At 34.3% G+C, this 21,597-nt stretch overlaps 1 protein-coding gene across 1 annotated transcript in view; it reads right to left on the reverse strand.

Moving 5' to 3' along the window:
* LOC149896933 (ribosomal protein S6 kinase alpha-5-like) overlaps nt 1–21,597 on the reverse strand; it is an 83,956-nt gene that overhangs the window by 29,798 nt on the left and 32,561 nt on the right. Inside the window, exons 5-6 of the mRNA XM_090117304.1 lie at nt 9,279–9,394; nt 8,264–8,452 (exon numbers count right to left, since the gene is read on the reverse strand). Of these exons, the coding sequence (XP_089973430.1) occupies nt 8,264–8,452; nt 9,279–9,394 (305 nt within the window). The remainder of the gene's footprint in view (nt 1–8,263; nt 8,453–9,278; nt 9,395–21,597) is intronic.

The following is a 21,597-nucleotide window of genomic DNA, read 5'->3' on the forward strand; positions in this document are numbered from 1 at the left end:
GAAAAAGTGCTCAACGCCGCTAAAGAAGTTTTCACTTCAAAAACTCAAACCACCATCCCTATAAGGACATATTTTATACCTCTAGAGTCTAGATATACAAAAAACCCCGCGTCACAGAGAACGCGAACAAAATTCGGCCACGCTCAACTTCGCAATGACCCAGATACCGAGCGCCTGCGCCCGCGCACCGCGTTGTTGAGAACTTGTATATCATCTGTTTTATTGACCGACTTGCCGTGCCCCGCGGTTTTACCCGCTTAGTTCCGCTCCTGTTGGTATTAGCGTGATGATATGTAGCCTATAGCCTTCCTGGATAAATGAGCTATATAACACCGAAATAATTTTTCAAATCGGACCAGTTATTCCTGAAATTAGCGCGTTCAAACAAACTCTGCAGTTATATACTTATTAGTATAGATTTATATGGATTTGTGCGAGTTTATGATTTAATGTTATAACTTATATGTTAGTTACAATAGTTGTTGTAAATAACGTGAAGAAATGTTGCTATCATCTAAGCTTTTTGCTAAGTAACCGTGAATGTATTCTTACATCTTGCAATATTATAAAGGGTCTATTCATCAGCACGTTACCTTTTCTAAATTATAAAGCACTAGCTTTCCGCCCGCGGCTTCGCCCGCGTTTTCAAAGAAAAACCCGTTCCCGTAGGATTTCCGGGATAAAACCTATCCTATGTCCTTTCTCGGGTATCAAAATATCTCTATACCAAATTTCATGCAAATTGGTTCAGTAGTTAAGGCGTGATTGAGTAACAGACAGACAGACAGTGTTACTTTCGCATTTATAATATTAGTATGGAAGTATGGATTATTTGCCAATTCCCATATTTAATTTCAACATTTTTTCATATTATCTTAAGATTATGCCAAAACACAAACTTTACCTTCACTACCCCTTTAAATACAGATTATTATCTATCCTACAAAATACCTTCTAATATCCAACTAAATATTACAAATTACGCGAAACACCATTTATCCGTATATTCGTATCTCCCACGCATATTGCATATCGCCATCCCTTTCGCACGCAAACGATCTAATAATAGCATCTCGCTCTATTTTCAGAACGAAGGTGACACAAATATATTTCAAGCTACATTGTATGGTAGTTATTCCACTTTACGTGTGGTTTTAAATCAATTTATCAATTATTTTTGAGAAACAAAACATTTATTTCAAAAAGAAATAAGATTTATGACAATAATCAAACATTTTTCAGTTAACGAACATTTACGAAAAAATCTGGAAACAATTATAATTAGAAAAAGCTGCTGAAACTTAACATTACAACCAAATTTTAAATAATTTACAGACACCTCCAATATTGTCAGAAACACTAGACCCTAGTTCCAATAATATCTAAGAATATCTTCAAGACCTCCGCATCTATTTCTGCGAACCATAGATAAGGACCGTCTCGACAGACAATACCTACTTTAGATAAAAAAAGCGACCAAAATCGTTCGGAAGCTACAGAGTTACAGACAGACACAGAGATAGTGTTTTATCATTTATGTTAAACTGAACACACCGGGGCTAGACTACTATACGAAAAATGTATGAAGGAGATAACCAAATTGTTTTTAATCTGTACAATATCACAAAGATATTGATACAATTATTTTAGGGCATTGAGTACCAAAATTGAATAATTGGCGCTATAAGTCTATCAAAAACAAATGGTAAATAGTACAACCATTAGTAAATAACACTTATTTCTTTGAAGTATTAGAACACCATAGTATATTTTAAATACAACTACCAATTCTTTAAACCACCTAATCTATGATAAATATTATACTTAAAGCTGAAGAGTTTGTTTGTTTGTTTGTTTGAACGCGCTAATCTCGGGAACTACTGGTCCGATTTGAAAAATTCTTTCGGTGTTAGATAGCCCATTTATCGAGGAAGGTTATAGGCTATATATCATCACGCTACGACCAACAGGGGTGGAGCCACGGGGGTGAAACCGCGCGGAGCAGCTTGTCTATGATAAAATATCTACTATAAAAGGTTTCGCTTCACAAACACTATAACCCAGACTAGACAGCTTTAGACAAAGCACCGTCTAGCATCCAGAATCTAGATGCAAGCATCCAGACGTTTTATTACGTCTACATTACTGGGACTTCAATTGGGCTAACTATTAAATTTATTAAGGAATGGACAAGTGATGATAAAAAAGGATGTAAGATAATTATGAAGATTGGATGTTATTTATACGTGCAAAGAATCCTTAAACATTTGATTTATAATTATTTTTCAACTAAGGGCCGATTTTTCAATGCTTGGATAAAACTTATCCGTCCAATAAAGTATTACACGATAATATTAAAATGTCACGTAAACTGACAAATACGGGCAATTAGAATACGTTTTAAATGGTAGTTTTATACAATATTCGACGAATAAGTTTTATCCAAGCATTGAAAAATCGGCCCTAAGTATACCTATTTCGTAAAAAGTAAGCGCATGTAATTTTATTTACTAATTAATTATTTACTGGATAGATAAGAGAGTACCCCGAATTAATATTTTGGGGAAACATTTAAAAACATTCATTTTTTACGAATATGAAGCTAAAACATTCAACTTTCCAAAGAGGCCGTTCTCTTACTTTAATGTGTGTAACATTCTTTACGTGTTAGTCATTTGTTTATTTTTATTTGTAAAGTTAAATGTGTTTGGAAAAGTTTCTTTCTTCATCAACTAAATAGAATTTGCAGAATTATTAGGGCCGATTTTTCAATGCTTGGATAAAACTTATTCGTCGAATAATGTATAAAACTACCATTTTAAAAACGTATTCTAATTACCCGAATTTGACAGTTTACGTGACATTTTAATATTATCGTGTAATACTTTATTGGACGGATAAGTTTTATCCAAGCATTGAAAAATCTGCCCTTAGTCATTTAATATCTAATTTATACACAGCGGGTAATATTTTCGTATATATTTAGGAGTGTTCCCTATCGGCCCTATCCCTTGTCTACATATATCGGTTCCCGTATCACTATGCGGATTTGTCGAATGTGTGTTCCATTGCGATACGTGTAGTGGAACGCGGGAGAGACGTTAGATTACCAGCGCCTAATATAAAGTTATAATTTAATAATTAAAAAAAAAACAGTGAAAATTATAAACAGTTAATATTGTACATGATTGACATAATTAGCGGGCACGTAATTTGCAATTAGATTAATTAAATTTTGGTTTCTGTTATACTTTTTAATTAAAGTTACTGTAAACAATCCTACTAATATTATAAATGCGAAAGTTTGTGAGGATATGTGTGTGTGTGTGTGAGTGTTTGTGTTTGTTACTCTTTCACGAAAATTCTACTGACCCAATTGCAATGAAATTTAGCACACATATAGAGGGTAACTTGGATTAGCACATAGGATAGGTTTTATCCCGGAAATCCGACGGGAACGGGAACAATGCGAGTTTTTCTTTGAAAACGCGGGCGAAGCCGCGGGCGGAAATCTAGTAATTAATAACGCTATGTAAAGGTAATATAAATTATTCTTGTGGTAAGCTTTTTTTACTTATATTCAATAGCATAGTATACAGTATACACAATAAAAATCAGGCTATAATCTATATTATCCCCACTCTAAGGACCATGTCCTATTTAGGACTCAGGTCATAATCCACTGCGCCAAGCGCTAGTTAGCCGAAACTTTCTCAACCTACACCAACAATTGCTATAAAAATTGTAAATAATTATGCATTTATTTTCTCTTTATTTCTTCTACAAAAGCCTACCTATTGCACATTTTGACGTTTTCCCTCTCTATTCTATTTTTTTTTACTACAAAAAATCGTGCACTTCCCAACATTTTCAAACGAGGACGTATTGTCCTGTAATAAGTGAATTTGAACAATACACGAACAAAATATTGTAATTTACAATTTGTAATCGTAACAAATTAGACCGCTCGGCAAGTGGGTCACGGCCGAGCGAGACGGCGCGAGTTTCTGTTTGAGAGAGAGCGGGACGGCTATATCGATAAGAGTTTTTAGTAATGAGCCGTGGTTTTGACGGTGTTTTTTCTTTTGTATTTTTCACTTGTTTGTTTATTTAGTTCAAGTCCCGTTAAGTGATTATCTAACCAAGCAACATACATCTGAACATCAAAACATACAAACTTTCTCATCTATACTAATATTGTAAAGCTGAAGATTTTGTTTGAACGTGCTAATCTCAGGAACTACTGGTCCGATTTGAAAAATTCTTTCGGTGTCAGATAGATCATTTATCGAGGAAAGCTATAGGCTATATATCATCACGCTTAGACCAAAAGGAGCGGAGCAATGCGGGTGGAACCGCGGAGCACAGCTAGTTTATAATATAAGTACCGAGGTTGTACTTAATTTTATGAAAATCTTTATTACATTGGGTATTAAAAGGGAATTTTTATTACATTGCTTTGTTTTACCCATTGTATTTGACCTATTTGATTTATACTAGTTTATAACAAGTCAATTTCTACAAAGAGTGTACAATTACACGTTTCATTTTACTTAATATTCAAAGAAATAGAAAAAATAAGAACTCATATTATGAACGTTAAATATATAAAATGTTCCTTTACATTGATTTCGTAGTTTTTGTGATTTTTTTTTTAAGATAGAAAAGATTAAAACTAATTATTGTACGTTAATCCCTATTAAAAATCCTGCTAATCCCATAAAACAAAACTATAGGTTCTTCTAGAACAATAAAAACTTCATACTACAAATTCTCGTCTTTTATTACAATATAAAGAAATAGGTACAAAAATAAGGAAAAATTAAATTGAAACGCACGTTTCTCAAGCGACTTACAACATAACAGACAAACGAACAACTTAATTCAAATTTAACAAATATACAAACGCAACACTGATTGCCCTATTCATTCGAATAATATTCATTTTAAACCTATTCAATATAAGATAGAAAAAATAAAGTAGCAACATCGCATTGCTATTTTGAAATCAATTACAAAATTTCACTGGCGCGGCGCGGCAACGTCGCGCCGATCAGCTGTTTAATGTCAGCCATGTTTGATGAGATGATCTATTGGATTCCTTGCAACTGTGTATTGCAGTACTATTATAGTACAAAGAATGAACTAGACTGTTTATTTAACGATTATATGTATACAGTAAAAATTGTGTAATTATTTTGATAGTTTAAACTTTAAGCGTTACTAGCATTTACTGCGTCCATTCCACTGCGAAACATGATGTCAGATGGAAGACCTCTATTCGGAATACATACTTCAACCATAATTATTAATATTATAGAAGTATTCAAAGACCGAAGTAAATCATCTGTACTAAAAAATACTTCAAATTTCAAATCATCAAAACATTCCATTAACGACACCGCATTTGACACTATTATCCCTAACCCTCCATCTTTCCCTCACACCTGAAATTGCTATACCAAATGCGCTAACATCACCGTGATATAATTCGACTTTCAGATAAAAAACCCAAGTGTAGCGAGGCATTACAGAAGCAAGTACTTTCACCAGTGTTCCAACGATTGCACCAACAGCTGAGTTGTGCGGGAAAGTATTAATATATCGGTATAGTTGTTTTGATGTCAGCGGATTTAAATCGTGATTTATTTCATGTTGAAAACGCGAAAATTAGATTTATACTTCAAATGAGACAAATCTTAATTAATGATTGCTATTAATCGCTTGTAATTTTCACTCGATTTATTCTTTTTGCCAAGAAATAGGTAGTAGAATACTTTAATACGACCTATTTCTTCCTTTCATTGTAAAAACTTGTAGTTATATCACACAAGTAGACTATCGGAAAATATGTTAGACTAGCTTACCGCCCGCGGCTTCGCCCGCTTTGTCTAAAACCCAATAAATTATATACTAAAACTTTCTTCTTGAATAACTTGGACGGATAAGTATTATCCAAGCATTGAAAAATCGGCCCTTAAGCATACAAAGGGACATAGGGACAGAGAAAGCGACTTTGTTTTATACTATGTAGTGACAAGAGCTTATGTACTTAACTTATAAAGAAAACGGAAATGACAAACCACATTTAAACCTCACTCTAACAAAATTATTCACGACACTAGCATCTACTTACACAAATAACAAAAATCCCATTAAAATAGGACAATACGTTCCAAGCAGATAAAACATTCTAAATCCGTGCTTCCAGCTATTTCCAAACACACAAACAAAAAACATTTTACGAAACACAAGTGACATTTACAAGACAACAAGTCTGAAGATAAATGTGTATTTTGTGAAATAGTACAGTTGATTCTATTCTTGTATCACTACAGAAGTTACTCTATAATGTTTATATTTTTAAAGAAAAAAACATTCGGTTGCAACACTGTGTTTTCTAGTTTGATTTATGAGAACGTTTTACAATTTGAAATTTATTATAACGAATTTATTATTATCTCGTATATGTGAATAGCGTGCGAAATATGAAAAGAGAAATTGAAATTTATAAGATACTAGCGATCCGCCCCGGCTTCGCCCGTGGTATATGTTTACGTTTTCTCTACATAAGGACTATTCTCGTACTTGAAGGAATATTTAAAAAAAAGAATTATCGTAATCGGTCCAGCCGTTCACGCGTGATGCCGTGACCAAGGGAAATAGCGATTTATTTTTATACTAGCTTTCCGCCCGCGGCTTCGCCCGCTCAGTCAAAGAAAAACCCGCATAGTTCCCGTTCCCGAGGGATTTCCGGGATTGCGTCATTTTCCCGAGATAAAAAGTAGTCTATGTCCTTTCTCGGGTGTCAAAATATCTCCATACCAAATTTAATGAAAATTGGTTCAGTAGTTTAGGCGTGATTGAGAAACAGACAGACAGACAGAGTTACTTTCGCATTTATAAAATTAGTATGGATATAGAAATCTAGATAACCTACAGAGTATATTTTATCATGTACATAAACAAATAATATACAACTGATATCTACTTTGTTGCAAAACGATAAAATTCATATACCTATAAATAAATAAAATAAAAATAAAATATCCTTTATTGAATTATTATGTACATTAATGGACGACTAAGATCCGTTAGGCAAAAATAAAATATATCATAAACAGAAAAAAGATTTCTTTCGCTTTCTCTATTGGACAATACTACCCTATCTCTACTAATATTATAAAGCTGAAGAGTTTTTTTGAACGTGCTAATCTCAGGAATGGTCCGATTTGAAAAATTCTTTCGGTGTTATATAGCCCATTTATCGTGGAAGGCTATAGGCTATATATTATCATCACGCTAAGTCCAACAGGAGCGGAGCAATGCGGCTGAAACCGCGGGGCAAAGCTACATGCTACATGTTATCATGATATATGTATATGTCATGAAAACATTTCTCATTCATTATGTTTGAACTGTGCACCAATTGCGTATGCAATTATCTTCACATATCAATAATCAATCGAAGAATATAAACCATCAAATTAAACTTATTTTAATTCCCTTCACACAACCCTTCCCCTTAAAGAAAGCGTGCCTAAAAACCAAGACGCACTATTCCCTTACGGATGTAAAACAAATCCAAAACGCCCTATCATTATATATTCAATTTAGCTAACCTACAATTTTCACATACAACCTAGGTATTACGATAAGCGTCTATAGCATATAATATATTCTAGATCATGCACCATGAAGGTTTTATTGATTGTAAACTATATAATATTATAATATACCTTTGTTGTCAACTGGCTTCCTTATCGCTAAGTAAATGTGCCATTTGCTTTGTTAGTAGATTACACCATTCATTGATGTAGGTTTTCCCAAAGATTATTGTAGATATGCTGCAGCTAATTAACCAACTTGGTCAAACAGCTGTTCAATCAAAAATTAAGTAACAAGACCATATGCCGTTTTAGATACTTATGAACTATCTTCTTTTGGTTTAACTACGAACTATAAATATTTGATATAACCTACACGTTTCACAAAAACTAACGTATTTTAAACGCGCTTTATTCATTATATTATTTATCCCAAAGTTTCGTACACTTTCCATGATCCCTGTGAAGTCATCACTATCATCAGTCCATATACGTTCCCACTGCAAGGACCTCATATGCGAGTTCAGGTCACGCTGGCCAAGTGACAGATATGGAAAAAGTAATAATAATGCTTCCACTGCAGTAACACTGCCCTCCCATCCATCCCTAATAATTACAAACTAAAACCAATTTATAAATAATTCAAAATAACTCACAATATCATGCCCCTGACTGCCACAGCGCACCACCTCGGGCGCCATATACTCTATCGTGCCGCAGAAGCTGTACGCTCTGCTCTCCCCCCCACAGAACTCCTTCGAGAGACCAAAGTCTGTTAGCACGATGTGGCCTTCCGCGTCGAGGAGTATGTTCTCGAGTTTTATGTCGCGGTATATTATGCCGAGCTGGAAGGGAGGAAATCGTTGAAAACTTTTGTAGTGCTTTTTAAAGGGATGGAAAATGGAAAAAGAGACGAGATAAAGATTTATTTAGAAGTAGGTGAAGATAATACGAAGAGTGGAAGGAATGCTCCCCTAATACGAGGAATAAAGCTGCTCAATTGACGTGCTAGCTCACAGCAATGAAAGCGATATATTTTTGTATAAGTTTATATAAATACTAGCGATCCGCCCCGGCTTCGCCCGTGGTACATATTTACGTTTTCTCTACATAAGAACCATCCTCGTACTTCCAGGAATATAATAAAAAAAGAATTATCGAAATCGGTTCAGCCGTTCTCGAGTTATGCGCTTACCAACACATTTTGCGATTCATTTTTATATATAAGATTATATTGTTATTTCTTATTTATAAAAAATGATGTAATTTTAGTTAAGTAACTGCCTTGTAATGTTTTGGGTATACATACCTGTAAATTACTTGTGTTGGAAAAATAAAGAATAAAGAATAATCTGATAGAAGATGGCAGTTATAAAAAATATATAAAGCTTTTAGTGTGCTGGTAAAAGAGACTTCTAAAGAATAACACTGAGAAGGAAAAAGCAATCAAGATTTCCGCAGAAATAGCTTTCAGTATGTTGATAGAAGGGAGGGAGGATCTATAAAAACTTCAGTAATTAAATTTTAGCATCCTAAGATAATTAAGTAGTTAAATGACTTCATTAGATGTAGTCCTCATTCATCTGGAAGAAGGCCACAGAATATCTACACAACAAGGACGCGTCTTCGCTCGTGTATACAACATAATATGAATGCAGAACCAGATCTAACCTTATGTAACTGCTCCAAGGCGAGTATAATTTCAGCTATGTATATCCTAACTTCGTCCTCGTTGAAGTGTTCCCTCTGATACAGATGCGTGAACAGCTCCCCGCCGGCGACGTAATCTGTAACAAATCATGTTTATTCATATAAATAACTAGACACTACTTATGATTCAAGGAGATGAAATCAAAGAAAATAACTGCTGCGTTTTTTATGGATTTTTATTTTTGACGTAGTAATATTATAAAATTTTTTAATTTTTAATTGAAAAATATAGTATTAAACTGTAACCATGACAAACTTTATACAGTTCTGAATTTGTCACTCCATGTTCATACGAAGTTTCACGACCAATTTCTATCTACTCTAAATCACACCAACCAAAAAAGACAATCATCAGAGTGACTAATACAAAAACTTTCACAAGCATTCCTGCCATTTCCCACCAACATTTCACGGTAACAGCAAGCAAAGCAATGCACTATCCAACTAAATATAGCCTAAGATCGAGATAATCTAGCTCTCTTGCAGTCAAACAGTTTGACCTACATCTAGGCTAAATAAAAGTAAAATTAAACGAACACTGCTTGCTCGCGGACTTTCTAAAGTTTTTGACGTCTCGAGATGTTAAAGCAACGGATATGAAAAGATTTTTATGATATAACTATTGTTGCAAAATTAAGGGCAGCTTCAATGTTCTGTTTAGTTATCTGTCAGTTATAAAGAGAAATAATGTATGAATAGTCCAGGATCCTTCGCCCATTTTTGCAAGTGATTACTATCAAGCTAATTTTCCGTGAGTAGCTTTATTTTGATGAGACGCCCAATAATTTCCTGTACGAAACTCTCGATTGTGCTAGCTAACAGAGGAAAATTAGCTTGATAGAAATCACTTGCAAAAATGGGCGATGGATCCTGGACTAGAAAATTTACGTCAGATAGGCTACTAGATAGCGGTGATACCGTCCCCAAATTTAATCATTGAACTCTAGCCGAGTCTAGCTGATATGGATTACAGAAGATTTTAGCAATAACAATGAGACATTCTGACTAGATATTAATCTTGAATGATAACTGACTAATAAGTTTATAAAACAATTAGCTTTCCACCCGCGGTTTCGCCCGCGCAGTCAAAGGAAAACTCGCATAGTTCCCGTTCCCGTGGGATTTCCGGTATAAAACCTATCCTATGTCCTTTCTCGGGTATCAAAATATTTCTATACCAAATTTAATGCAAATTGGTTCAGTAGTTAAGGCGTGATTGAGTAACAGACAGACAGACAGAGTTACTTTCGCATTTATAATATTAGTATGGATGTACGGACAGATTATTATTAGCCCCGGAATTATAAACAAAGCAGTGATAAGATTAAAAATGACTCATGAAAAAGAGCGTGAGTGCCAAGCACACGTGTCAGAAGTGAAACTTCTTTTGCAAGATTCATTGATACCAAAATCATCGCCTTATTCGACGACGTGGCGGTATTGCAATGACGCGATTTTGAAATTTTACTCTCAACGCACCTAAAGAAGTTTCACTTCAAAACTTCAACACTTAAGGCTTATACATGCGCTAATAACCTTGACCATACTTGACGGATCTCAAACCTCTCCCGCTGCACCTTCTTTTTTCCTCGCATTTTGTATTTAAAAAGATACCAATCAGTGAAACAAAAAATCCTCGTCAGGGACTGTTGTGTAACTGATAATTTATTAAACAAAAAATTTTCAGAGCTCTAAGTCAGCAGGTTACGAAGTTTATAGAGTATTTGCGGAAAAAACGATGACCACGGCACATTTTTTTTCTAGAAATCTATTAACTTTGGAAAAAAGTCCTCGCGAGCAATTAAAGATCAAAGACCATCCTATTTTATATATTTTTTTCGGTATTGTGCTTTATGTTGTACCAGACTTTATAGAGGTTGAACATAGTCGAAATTGCCGGGTAACGCCTTAAAAATCCAAAAACATCACGCCATGCAGCGTATCATACCGCGTCCCTGACCTAGGCAGCCCAATACCCATACATTATTCATCATATACCAAAACACTATGTTACTTTACATGACGATATTCTTATAACCAATGTCTGGGTCTTTCAGTTTAACATTCAAATCTATTTTGGGATTTATGAATAGTCGAATAAATACATGTGGCATTTATGACTATTGTTATAGACGAATTTTGTCATAGGCTAGTTGTTAAGTGGCTTAATATGTCGTTTGAAACATTTAACGGATTTAAAACACATTTTTAATTCACAGGAGACACGTGGAGGGACTAGACACATTTACAGAAATAACTTTGTCAATAGAGAATACGATTTTTATAGCTTCCTTTAACCTTGGTTGTTAACTGGCCAATGTCCATATATTTTGCCCTATAAATTTTTTTCCAAACATTGAGGGTAGACGATAACTCCGAAAAAAGTGAACCCTATAACGACAGCACTAGAGTGTATTATCGAATGGCGTATATAGTACTTTATTAAGTAAGGTTTTATAATAAAACTCGAGTTACATACACAATCAAGGTCTGAGAGGCTAAAACAATAACAGTTCAATATATCCGCTCCCCGTTGACATTACACAAGCTATCAATTTATCAAACTACTTGGTCGGGTGCAAGTGACGAGCGATTTTCTATTGGTTCTAGGTCTTAATTTCTAGATCTTTATACGCCTTAGTTTCGTCACGAATGATTTAATGTTGATAACTTAATACTTATCCGACAATATCACAAGACGGAATCATAATATTATATTATTAGTAAGTACCATATATTATACCTAAATAAAATATAATTATATTTGTTTCTTATCGTTATAAATAAACTGATGCTCATTTAATTATTTTATAATAGGTTTTTAATTAATATCCAAAGTCAAAACTTAGCTGCAGTTGACGCACGTGCTTCTATTTTATCAAAAGCTTAAAATTTATTTCTTGCAATACTTTTTTCTATGTTTCGAATTTAATTTAAATCAAAATGAATATATTCTGGGAAATTAAGGTGAATTGCCGTTTCTTCTTGCATAATAACGCAATTTACAGTCTTCCTCGATTGAAATTATAAAACGTGAAGTTCAATTTAACTTTAATATTTGCATTTTGTTTTATTTTCAAGAATTTTAATATTCAGAATCCACTTTCGCGTTCAAACTCAAGATTTTCTCATCTTCATTTAACACGCCTTCCCCAATACAGTCTTTTCTTATAAAACATTCTCGAACATTCTAGAAGCTTCTATATCCAAGATGGCCGCCACCCGCCACCGCTCATAACCTACACCGCACACAAACTAGCCGCACGTGCAATGCAGCGAACAATAGTTTTAAACGGAAAAAAGTCCACGGTCCGTATTGTACATTAGGATATTACGGAACGCCCCCGTTTTTTATTCGCAAATGGTAATACTAGATATACCTGTGGTTTTGGTTGGGAGAAAAGTTTTAATTCTCATTTGTATTCTGTTCTGTGTAAGGAAGGCATCTAAGCTAGGCGTCCATTAGAGACGGATCGGGGCGGGTCGCATCGCAACGGGCCGTCTCTAATGGACGCGCTGTTTGCTCCTGCGTCCACCTGTACGGGGCGCGGCGGACCGCCTAGGCGGATTTTATCTAACAGACGCTCGCCGCTCACATCCGCCTGCCTGCGTCCACTAGACGGGTCGGGGCGGGCCGGGCCGCAGCGCACCGCCGGCAGAAATCCGCCTGCGAAGCGATATCCGCCAATGCGTTGCGGCCCGCCCCGACCCGATCCGTCGCTAATGGACGATGTTTCATACAAAACATAGGCCGGCGTTTTTGCGTTGCGATGCGGCCCGGCCCGATCCGCCTAGTGGACGCCTAGCATAAATAAACAAGCTGGCTTAATTAACTGTATTACGCATAAGGGTGCACTCACACACATCAGTCACCGTCACGGCACGTCACCGGACAGGATTAAAAAAAAATATGTATCAATAGTTCTAGTATGACTCTGTTCCCACACGACAGTCGCCGGCACGAAATCTATCAGTGACGTCACCGGTCAGGCACGTCAAATAATCTTTCCATACATGTATCATACTTTTATCCCCACTCACCCGGTGCCGTCACGTCTCAGTTCAGTCAGCGTCGTGCTACCGTCAATTGCTACATGTTCTCTAGCGTGACACACGTCTAATCACTAACTAACCTGATGTATGTGTTCAATGATTCAGTCAAACCGGCGACGTGACTGACGGACAACATGACGGTGACTGGTGTTTGTGGATACGTACACGAACCGTCACCGATCAGTCATCGGTGACTTGACGGTGACTGATGTGTGTGAGTGCACCCTAATTCTGTAGAAATTAGTTGATGATCTCGCCCGCTGTTAAGGTACTTTATATCAATATCTCATTTGAAATATTTTACTCTATTTAGAAGTTAGTATGCATCTAAAATTCTATACATTTGCCAAAAGATACAAAACAATTTGGGAATTTACGTTCAAACGTAGGTTTAAGCAACTACGTTACAAATCATCTTTGGGTATTTCCTATTTCTCTGGAATATGCATTTTAATACATAATTAACACACTTACAAATTCCACACATTTTCAACGAATAAGCGACTTCCTCCTATCTATCCATGATCATAAATATATGATTTCGCACGTGACTGATCTCCAGGCACATGTGCCAAACTCAACTCCGCATATTATTTCTAAAACCAAAAATATAATGAATTTTATTACCAAAACTTTATTACCCGATACATTCCGCTCCAAATAATAAATATTCGTTTGCCATTAAACCAAATCCTAATTAGAATACCTAAACATTAGTAATCACTAAGCAGTGGCCTGAATTGTCGTAACCCAAAATGCTTAAGTGGCACGAATTGTTAAGATTATATCTAATGCTTTTTGACCTCACGACTATTGTTTTTATATTATATTTAATTACACGAGTTTGATAATTTCACGTTGATTATTTTGAAGGTTAGTCTGCTCGTCTTTAAGTTATGGGATCAAAAACTTTAAAAATCATTCACTAAATTTAACAATTAAGAGGCATAGTTCGTAAAAATGCTGCTCGTATTCGAAAAGTCGTATAAACCATGAAAATATATGCGACTACGATATAAACAAAAATTTTACACACTATAGAAAAAAAAACAAATACACTATCCGCAAAAAATACTTATGGACCACCTATTCTTACTGATCACTTCTCCCTAAAGCATACTCTTACCTACTTTAAACACTCAAACAGAAACAAAAATATGAGCCAATCTATATAACATATGTATCCAAGATGCAACGATGTGTGAAATTAATCGATGCACGCGTCCACGTGTCTGCAAACTGCTTCGCAACCCTGGATGGTGAAGGTCCCATATTGAAATTATAGACTATAAGTATTAGTAGAAATTGTATAGACTGCTATAGATTCTTAATTCGTATAAACTTGGCTAAAATTTTTGTGATGCTGAATATGGCAGAATGTACTAACTAAAAGAAAATGTTACAGGATAAAGCTTTCTATTGAGGTTTTAGGCAAACAATACGTTTACGAATAGTCCAGTGCCTATAAATCAAACTTCGTTTGATTTGGGACTATGCTACGTATGCAATGCTTATAAACAATTATTTTTAATAAGATTCGTAGTCGAAATTCGACCTCGTTACACTTACGACTCTGACCTGCATTCCACAACACATACATTCGACAAAACTGCATTGTAATACAAAAACAACGATATTATATGTATCATAGAGACACGTGGAGACCGTATCATCACTACATAGTATAAAACAAAGTCGCTTTCTCTGTCCCTATGTCCCTTTGTATGCTTAAATCTTTAAAACTACGCAACGGATTTTGATGCGTTTTTTTTAATAGATAGAGTGATTCAAGAGGTTTTAGTATATAATTTATTAGGTTTTAGACAAAGCGGGCGAAGCCGCGGGCGGTAAGCTAGTTAATATATAAATAGTAGGTATGTAGTTCGTATTGTTTACCGATTTTGTTTTGAAAGTAGGACCTTTCCCAAGTTAACTATAATGTACTTTTTAACACGATTAAATAAGCTCCATCTGTATGTTATTATGTAAGCGTCTCCTTTAGACTCGATTTTGACCCACTTTAAATGGACAGATTGAATTTAAACTTTGCACACTTATCAGTGATCAGGGACATTACAATAATTTCATTTTAAGGGTGTTTTTTTAACTATAATTATTATCATTTCCAAAAAAAACTTCTTAAGAATGAAGGAACTTAACGAAGTCCACGCAAGCAAAACGCATTCCTATCCAACTATTTTGCCAATAAAATATTGCTTTAAAGTTTCACACGCAAAACAAATTATCCACACCAATTTTGTTTGCGTCAAATTTTATAATTATTACCCCGGCTCCCACAGAAATGAGAAACACCGTTTCGAGCGTCCGTTGCACAAACTTTGAACGCACTGGGTCAAGGCTCTCCGTTTTATAGTGATTTGATATTTTGCAAACGAATAAAATACAAAATTTTATTGACCTTGCCTTGAGTTCGAATTTAAGGAACACGGCTTACGCTGGGTTGCAATATCTCTGAGCCATAATATTTTTAGGGTTAAGAGATGACGTTTTTAAATGCATGATAACTTTTAACACCTCGTTTTTACTCATTATTATTATAATGAGTAAAAATTATTATTATAATGAGTAAAAACGAGGTGTGTAGGAACAAAGCTATGTAGAAACTATCAATTTTAATTTGTAGATTTTAAATTGTTATGTAATATTAATACCGGCTCTTACTGGAAATAGATAAAGCACTTTTTTCTATATCTCTCTTTCACATACATATTTCTATCACTAAATAAAATTGAAATGTATTTAAAACTTACACATCTCGTCCTAATTCCTTTCATGCAAAAATAATGTAACCAAATTAACAAGACCTCTCTATTGTATAACATTGCGTACGTAGAAGAGACCTAAGTATATTAATTGGTAACCTTTGAAAGTCGACCACCCGGGTGGAACCAGGACTAGCAGCTAGTAACTATAAAAAAAAAATGAAAAACTTATACATAGAAGCAATAAAATTTGTTACCCCTTTGAACTGTTACTCAGAGAACTTCTCAGTGAAAAGATAATTTTCAGTGAAAATCTAAAGCACGTGCCGCGCCACGTGTCTTTAGTTACACGAGCGAAAATAGAAAACATGTTTCCACGTTTTTCTTTTAAATTTTTATTTATTTCACGTCCTGCTTATAATATAAATGCGAAGGTTTGAGAGGATAGATGGATTTATGTTTATTACTCTTTCACGCAAGAATTGCTGTATGGATTTGGATGAAACTTTACAATAATATGTATCAGTTATACATCAGAAAAACACATGAGCTATAGAAATAGGAGGTAGCTGATTTATATTTATTAACCCCTACATTTACCAATATTTCTTCACTATCAATGATAAATGTATTATCTCTAATTCTCTAATATACTTTCACATAAATTGTCCTACGACAATTCAAACATCAACAATGTTAAAGCTTACAAATATAATCAACTAGCTTTCCGCCCGCGGCTTCGCCCGCGTTTTCTAAGAAAAACCCGCATAGTTCCCGTTCCCGTTGGATTTCCGGGTTAAAACCTATCCTATGTGTTAAACCCTCTATATGTGTGCTTAAGAGCCCCTTGTACTGAAAGTTTAGGCATTTTAGGCACTGAGATGGCTCGCGCCCGCGTTGCGCAGGAGCCGGCGCGGCATGAACTCCGGTGACCTATGAAGGCGGGCGATTATGCCACAGTATAAATAAATCAGTAGTTCGATTTTATTTGCTATCGTAGGAATGTTGTTGATAAATAAATTTACTACTTATCCTATACCATTAAACGAGCAATATTTGCATATTTATATATTTGTTTGTATATATACAGTGTGGAAATTTTCGATGTGCCCTGAATGGAAAGTACTTGAAATACTAGGGATAGCAAATTTTTCTGAAAGGAAACATTCCTTTTTCAAATTTTATTTTATTATTCAAATCGATAGAAACAATATAAAAGATAATTTATTGTTAATTTCTCGTAAAGGCACGTAAAGGTAAGGCATCTCACCGATGAAGATACAGCTAGATTGGTTTATTTCAGCTACTTTCATAGTATTATGTCCTATGGAATTCTACTATGGGGCAGGGCAGCAGATATAGAAACTATATTTATCTTACAGAAAAGAGCCATTCGTTCTATATATAATTTACGTGCTCGGGACTCACTAAGAGATCTCTTTAAGAATACTGGTATCCTTACTGTACCATCACAGTATATATTTAATAATATTTTGCATGTACACAAAAACGCCGACTTACACACAAGAGTAGGAGATAGACACTGTTATGGCACAAGGAACAGAAATAGAATTGAAATGCCATTTTTCCGATTAGCTAAAGTTAAAAATTCATTTATGGGTCAAGGTATACGCTTTTACAATAGAATTCCTCATAATATTAAAGAGTTTAGTAGTTCTAAATTTAAAACTTATATAAAAAATGTACTAGTTCAGAGAGCGTACTACAGTATTCAGGAATATATGGACGATAAAAACCCATGGAGGGTTGTCGCGTAAAAACCACAGGACAGTTCTTTGGCATGTTATTATAATATATGTTGTTACATATGTATTTTGTAAAATTGTAAAACTGACATGATTTAAAAGAGCAACTATGGAGTTTCTTGCCGGTTCTTCTCCGTAGATACTGCTTTCCGAATCGGTGGTAAATTTTAAAATATGTAATGACGTTTCAAAAGTGCTTCTTTAAGAAGTCTAATTGAATAAATAAATGTTTGAGTTTGAGTTTGAGTTTAAAAATTTTTTGGTCTATTTTATACATACATTTAAAGTTTAAAATGAAACTCTCGTTCTGGATACATTAATTTATTTTCTTCTGAAAATATTGGTAATAATAATTAAAAGTAAAACAAATAAAAAAGGCAAAATAAAAATTGAATATAAGTATGTAATAAGTAAGTTAGTGTATTCAACCAACTTAAAAAAGTGTGACTATTTTACAACAATTTGAATAATAATCAATTAATGATTTGTATTATTGTATACAATATCGAAGCTTTTTAAGAAATGTATAAAATACTTTTTTATGAATGAAGAAAGATGTAAAATTTTCGTCGGCGCCATCTTGGATTATAGTTTTGACCTCATATTCGTTAATTGCTACCCCAAAAACCATGAAAATGACACCCATCACGAAAAAAGTCAAATTTTCGTCGGCGCCATCTTGGATTGTTGTTTCATAAAAATAATATTTGTCATACTCATTGAATACAGATCAACCAACATCATAATAGTCTTTCTACTAGTACTTCAAAACTTTGCCGCTATTCCTATTCAATAACCCATTTTTAAAACATAATTTTAAATCACTACATAGTATAAAACAAAGTCGCTTTCACTGTCCCTATGTCCCTTTGTACGCTTAAATCTTTGAAACTACGCAACGGATTTTGATGCGGTTTTAATAGTTCTTTCGATTCCCGGTCGAAGAAAATGAATTTTTGAAAATCTTTGAATGCAGTTCTATTTCTTTTTAAAAATAAAGGATATTTGCTATCTCCAGTATTTCTAGTACTTTCACCCAGGGCCCATCGAAAATTTCCACACTGTATTTACAAACAAATATATTAATATGCAAATATTGTTCGTTTAATAGTATAGAATAAGAAGTTAATTTATATTTACAACAATAATCCTAGGATAACTAACAAAATCAAACTACTGATTTATTTATACCGTGACATGCTCGCCGTTTTACTCGCCGCTCGGTTCTAATACGCGAGCGGCGACTGCAACGTGGTCGGGAGCAAAACTAGCACAGGTCCTCCTTCGATGACGTCCGGCTGGACTCTGGCGGCACTGACGTGGTGCGCGCGAGTCGCATTTTACGTATTATATTTTATATAGAAAAAAATAAGGGCTAAATTAAAAATCTATCCAAAAATTTCCCTGTAAAACCTGATTAGTAAATGAAATGTCAAATTTTCATAAACATAGCGTTCCCCTAATTCTCATAAAACTGATTATGCTTTTAAAATCGATGTTACTTCTGATTTTTTTTTGATCGAGTCAAATGTTTAATATTGTGTTTTTATCCAAAAAAGTCACTAGATCAAACGTTTATCTGTGCTATATATTTTTTTAGGATTTTAAATATGATGATTTCTATCCAAAAACCATGATTTAGAAACATACATTTCGGAGCAGGGCCCCTTAATTTCATTGTAATCAGTTCAGTAGTTTTTGCGTGAAAGAGTAACAAACACACACATACATCCTCATAAACTTTCGCATTTATAATATTAGTAGGATAGGATTATCTCCACTCACGACGTACCTGTAATAATAATTTCAATAAACTTTCAACGTTTGCGCAATAACCATATAAAACGGGTCAAAGAGTAGGCGATAAGAAACAAACCTGACCTATAATAAGGATTGGAGAAATGCGGTCACAACTACACTTACGTTGGTGTTGATAATTCAATGTAAAATCGATTAAAAACTTTGTAAAAAAAATATTGCCGTTATCTCTTATAATGACAATTTACATTGAATTCACGATAAAAGAAAAAAAGGTAAGTCTCTATCTAACATAAATGTTACCCTTAAACATCATTTAAGTAAGAACGAAGACGAATAAGGAATCATTTCTGCAGAAGTATGTTTTGTTTGGTGTGTAAACAACATTTTGTAAACAACAAAATGTTGTTTACATAAAACTAAACTTCAAAATAACTCGTACTTTCTCACTATAAGGATGTTGAAGCGATATGGCTGGTTCTTTAAAAACACATTCTTCGCTGCGCATCCTCGCACATCTCTAGTGGAGACGCACCCTAAATGCATTGACTCTTCCAAATTGCACATTCATACAGATACATGTAAACAATATAATAGGCACAAAAGAGCACAGATAACATTAGAGAGTCGATTATATTCATCGTATCAGTGGGACAAGGTCGCGCTATGTGGGTCGGCCGTATTGCCCGCGCGTTGGGCAACCGCCCGCGCCGGCTTATGCCGCACCGGTCGAATTGTAGTACATATTATTTTATACTTTACTAACGATCCACTCCGGCTTCGCCTGTGGTACATGTTTACGTTTTCTCTCCATAGGAACCATCCTCGTACTTCAAGGAATATTATAAAAAAAAAAACAATTAAAGGATTGGTTCAGCCGTTCTCGAGTTTTGCGTTTTGCACATAGGTATTATGGCGATTCATTTTTATTACATAGCTAGCTTTCCGCCCGTGAATTCGCCCTCTATGTTTAAACTTAATAAATTATACACTAAAACTTTCCTCTTGAATCACTCTATTAAAAACAACCCTATCAAAATCCGTAGGGACAGATATAAATACTATGTAGTAACTAAATTCACCAGGCTGCTCGCTCTATGCGGACCCGCCTTATATTATATCCAAATTGAAATAAGGTAAAGTACAAATAGTTAATAACATTTTTAAATTTAGTTTCATTTAAACAACCGAGTTCTCAATTAAAAAAAAGTTCTATTGTACCAAACAGCATTAGTATTTTGTTCATACACATTATTGACCTAATTTGTGAACGTTTTTGTATTATTCCGAAATATAATAACGGCATAACTTTGTCAAGGTTGTCTTTTTCAGGTAAGTTTGAAATTTAAAAAATAAACAAATAAGTAAATATTGTTTTTATGTAGATTTCATAATTCAAACATGTTCTAACGTTGTCGAGGTTGCGTTTTTGTACATTTATAGAATTTTAAAATTTTCAAGTGACCCAATTGTTAATTATTATTAGAATAGGCATGACGACAGTATCCATAAATGATCGTATTAGTGTTTTTAAGGGAAAATGTATAATAAATAAATTAAATATAGCGACTTAGAAATCTTAAAAACATTAAGATTAATGAGATTATCAATAAAATAAAACATTGAAATTCTGAAGTTCGCCATTTTGACTAAAACACGCGTGATGTCACGCATAAGTAAACAACTCACGTCAGATGTATTTTGTTGTTATGAATATGTTGAGAATACGCATTTTTATTTATTTTCTATTGTTTCACGTATGCTTTATCGACTCAGAACAAAAATATAATTGCGAATTCACGAATACATGGTTCGGGATTCTCCGCGCCAACTTTATACAATAATTTCTTATTATTTTTTCGCTTGAAATAATTACTAACACATTTTTGAGCATTATTTTTATGTGGATTCACACTGCAATACTGCACACCACTTATAAACTTTGTAATTCGTTTCTATAACACATATTAAATAAAGACT

This window comes from Colias eurytheme, chromosome 27, assembly GCF_061535395.1.
Source record: "Colias eurytheme isolate Ceu_HAF_F1 chromosome 27, ilColEury1 Martin Lab GWU primary, whole genome shotgun sequence".
NCBI lineage: Eukaryota > Metazoa > Arthropoda > Insecta > Lepidoptera > Pieridae > Colias > Colias eurytheme.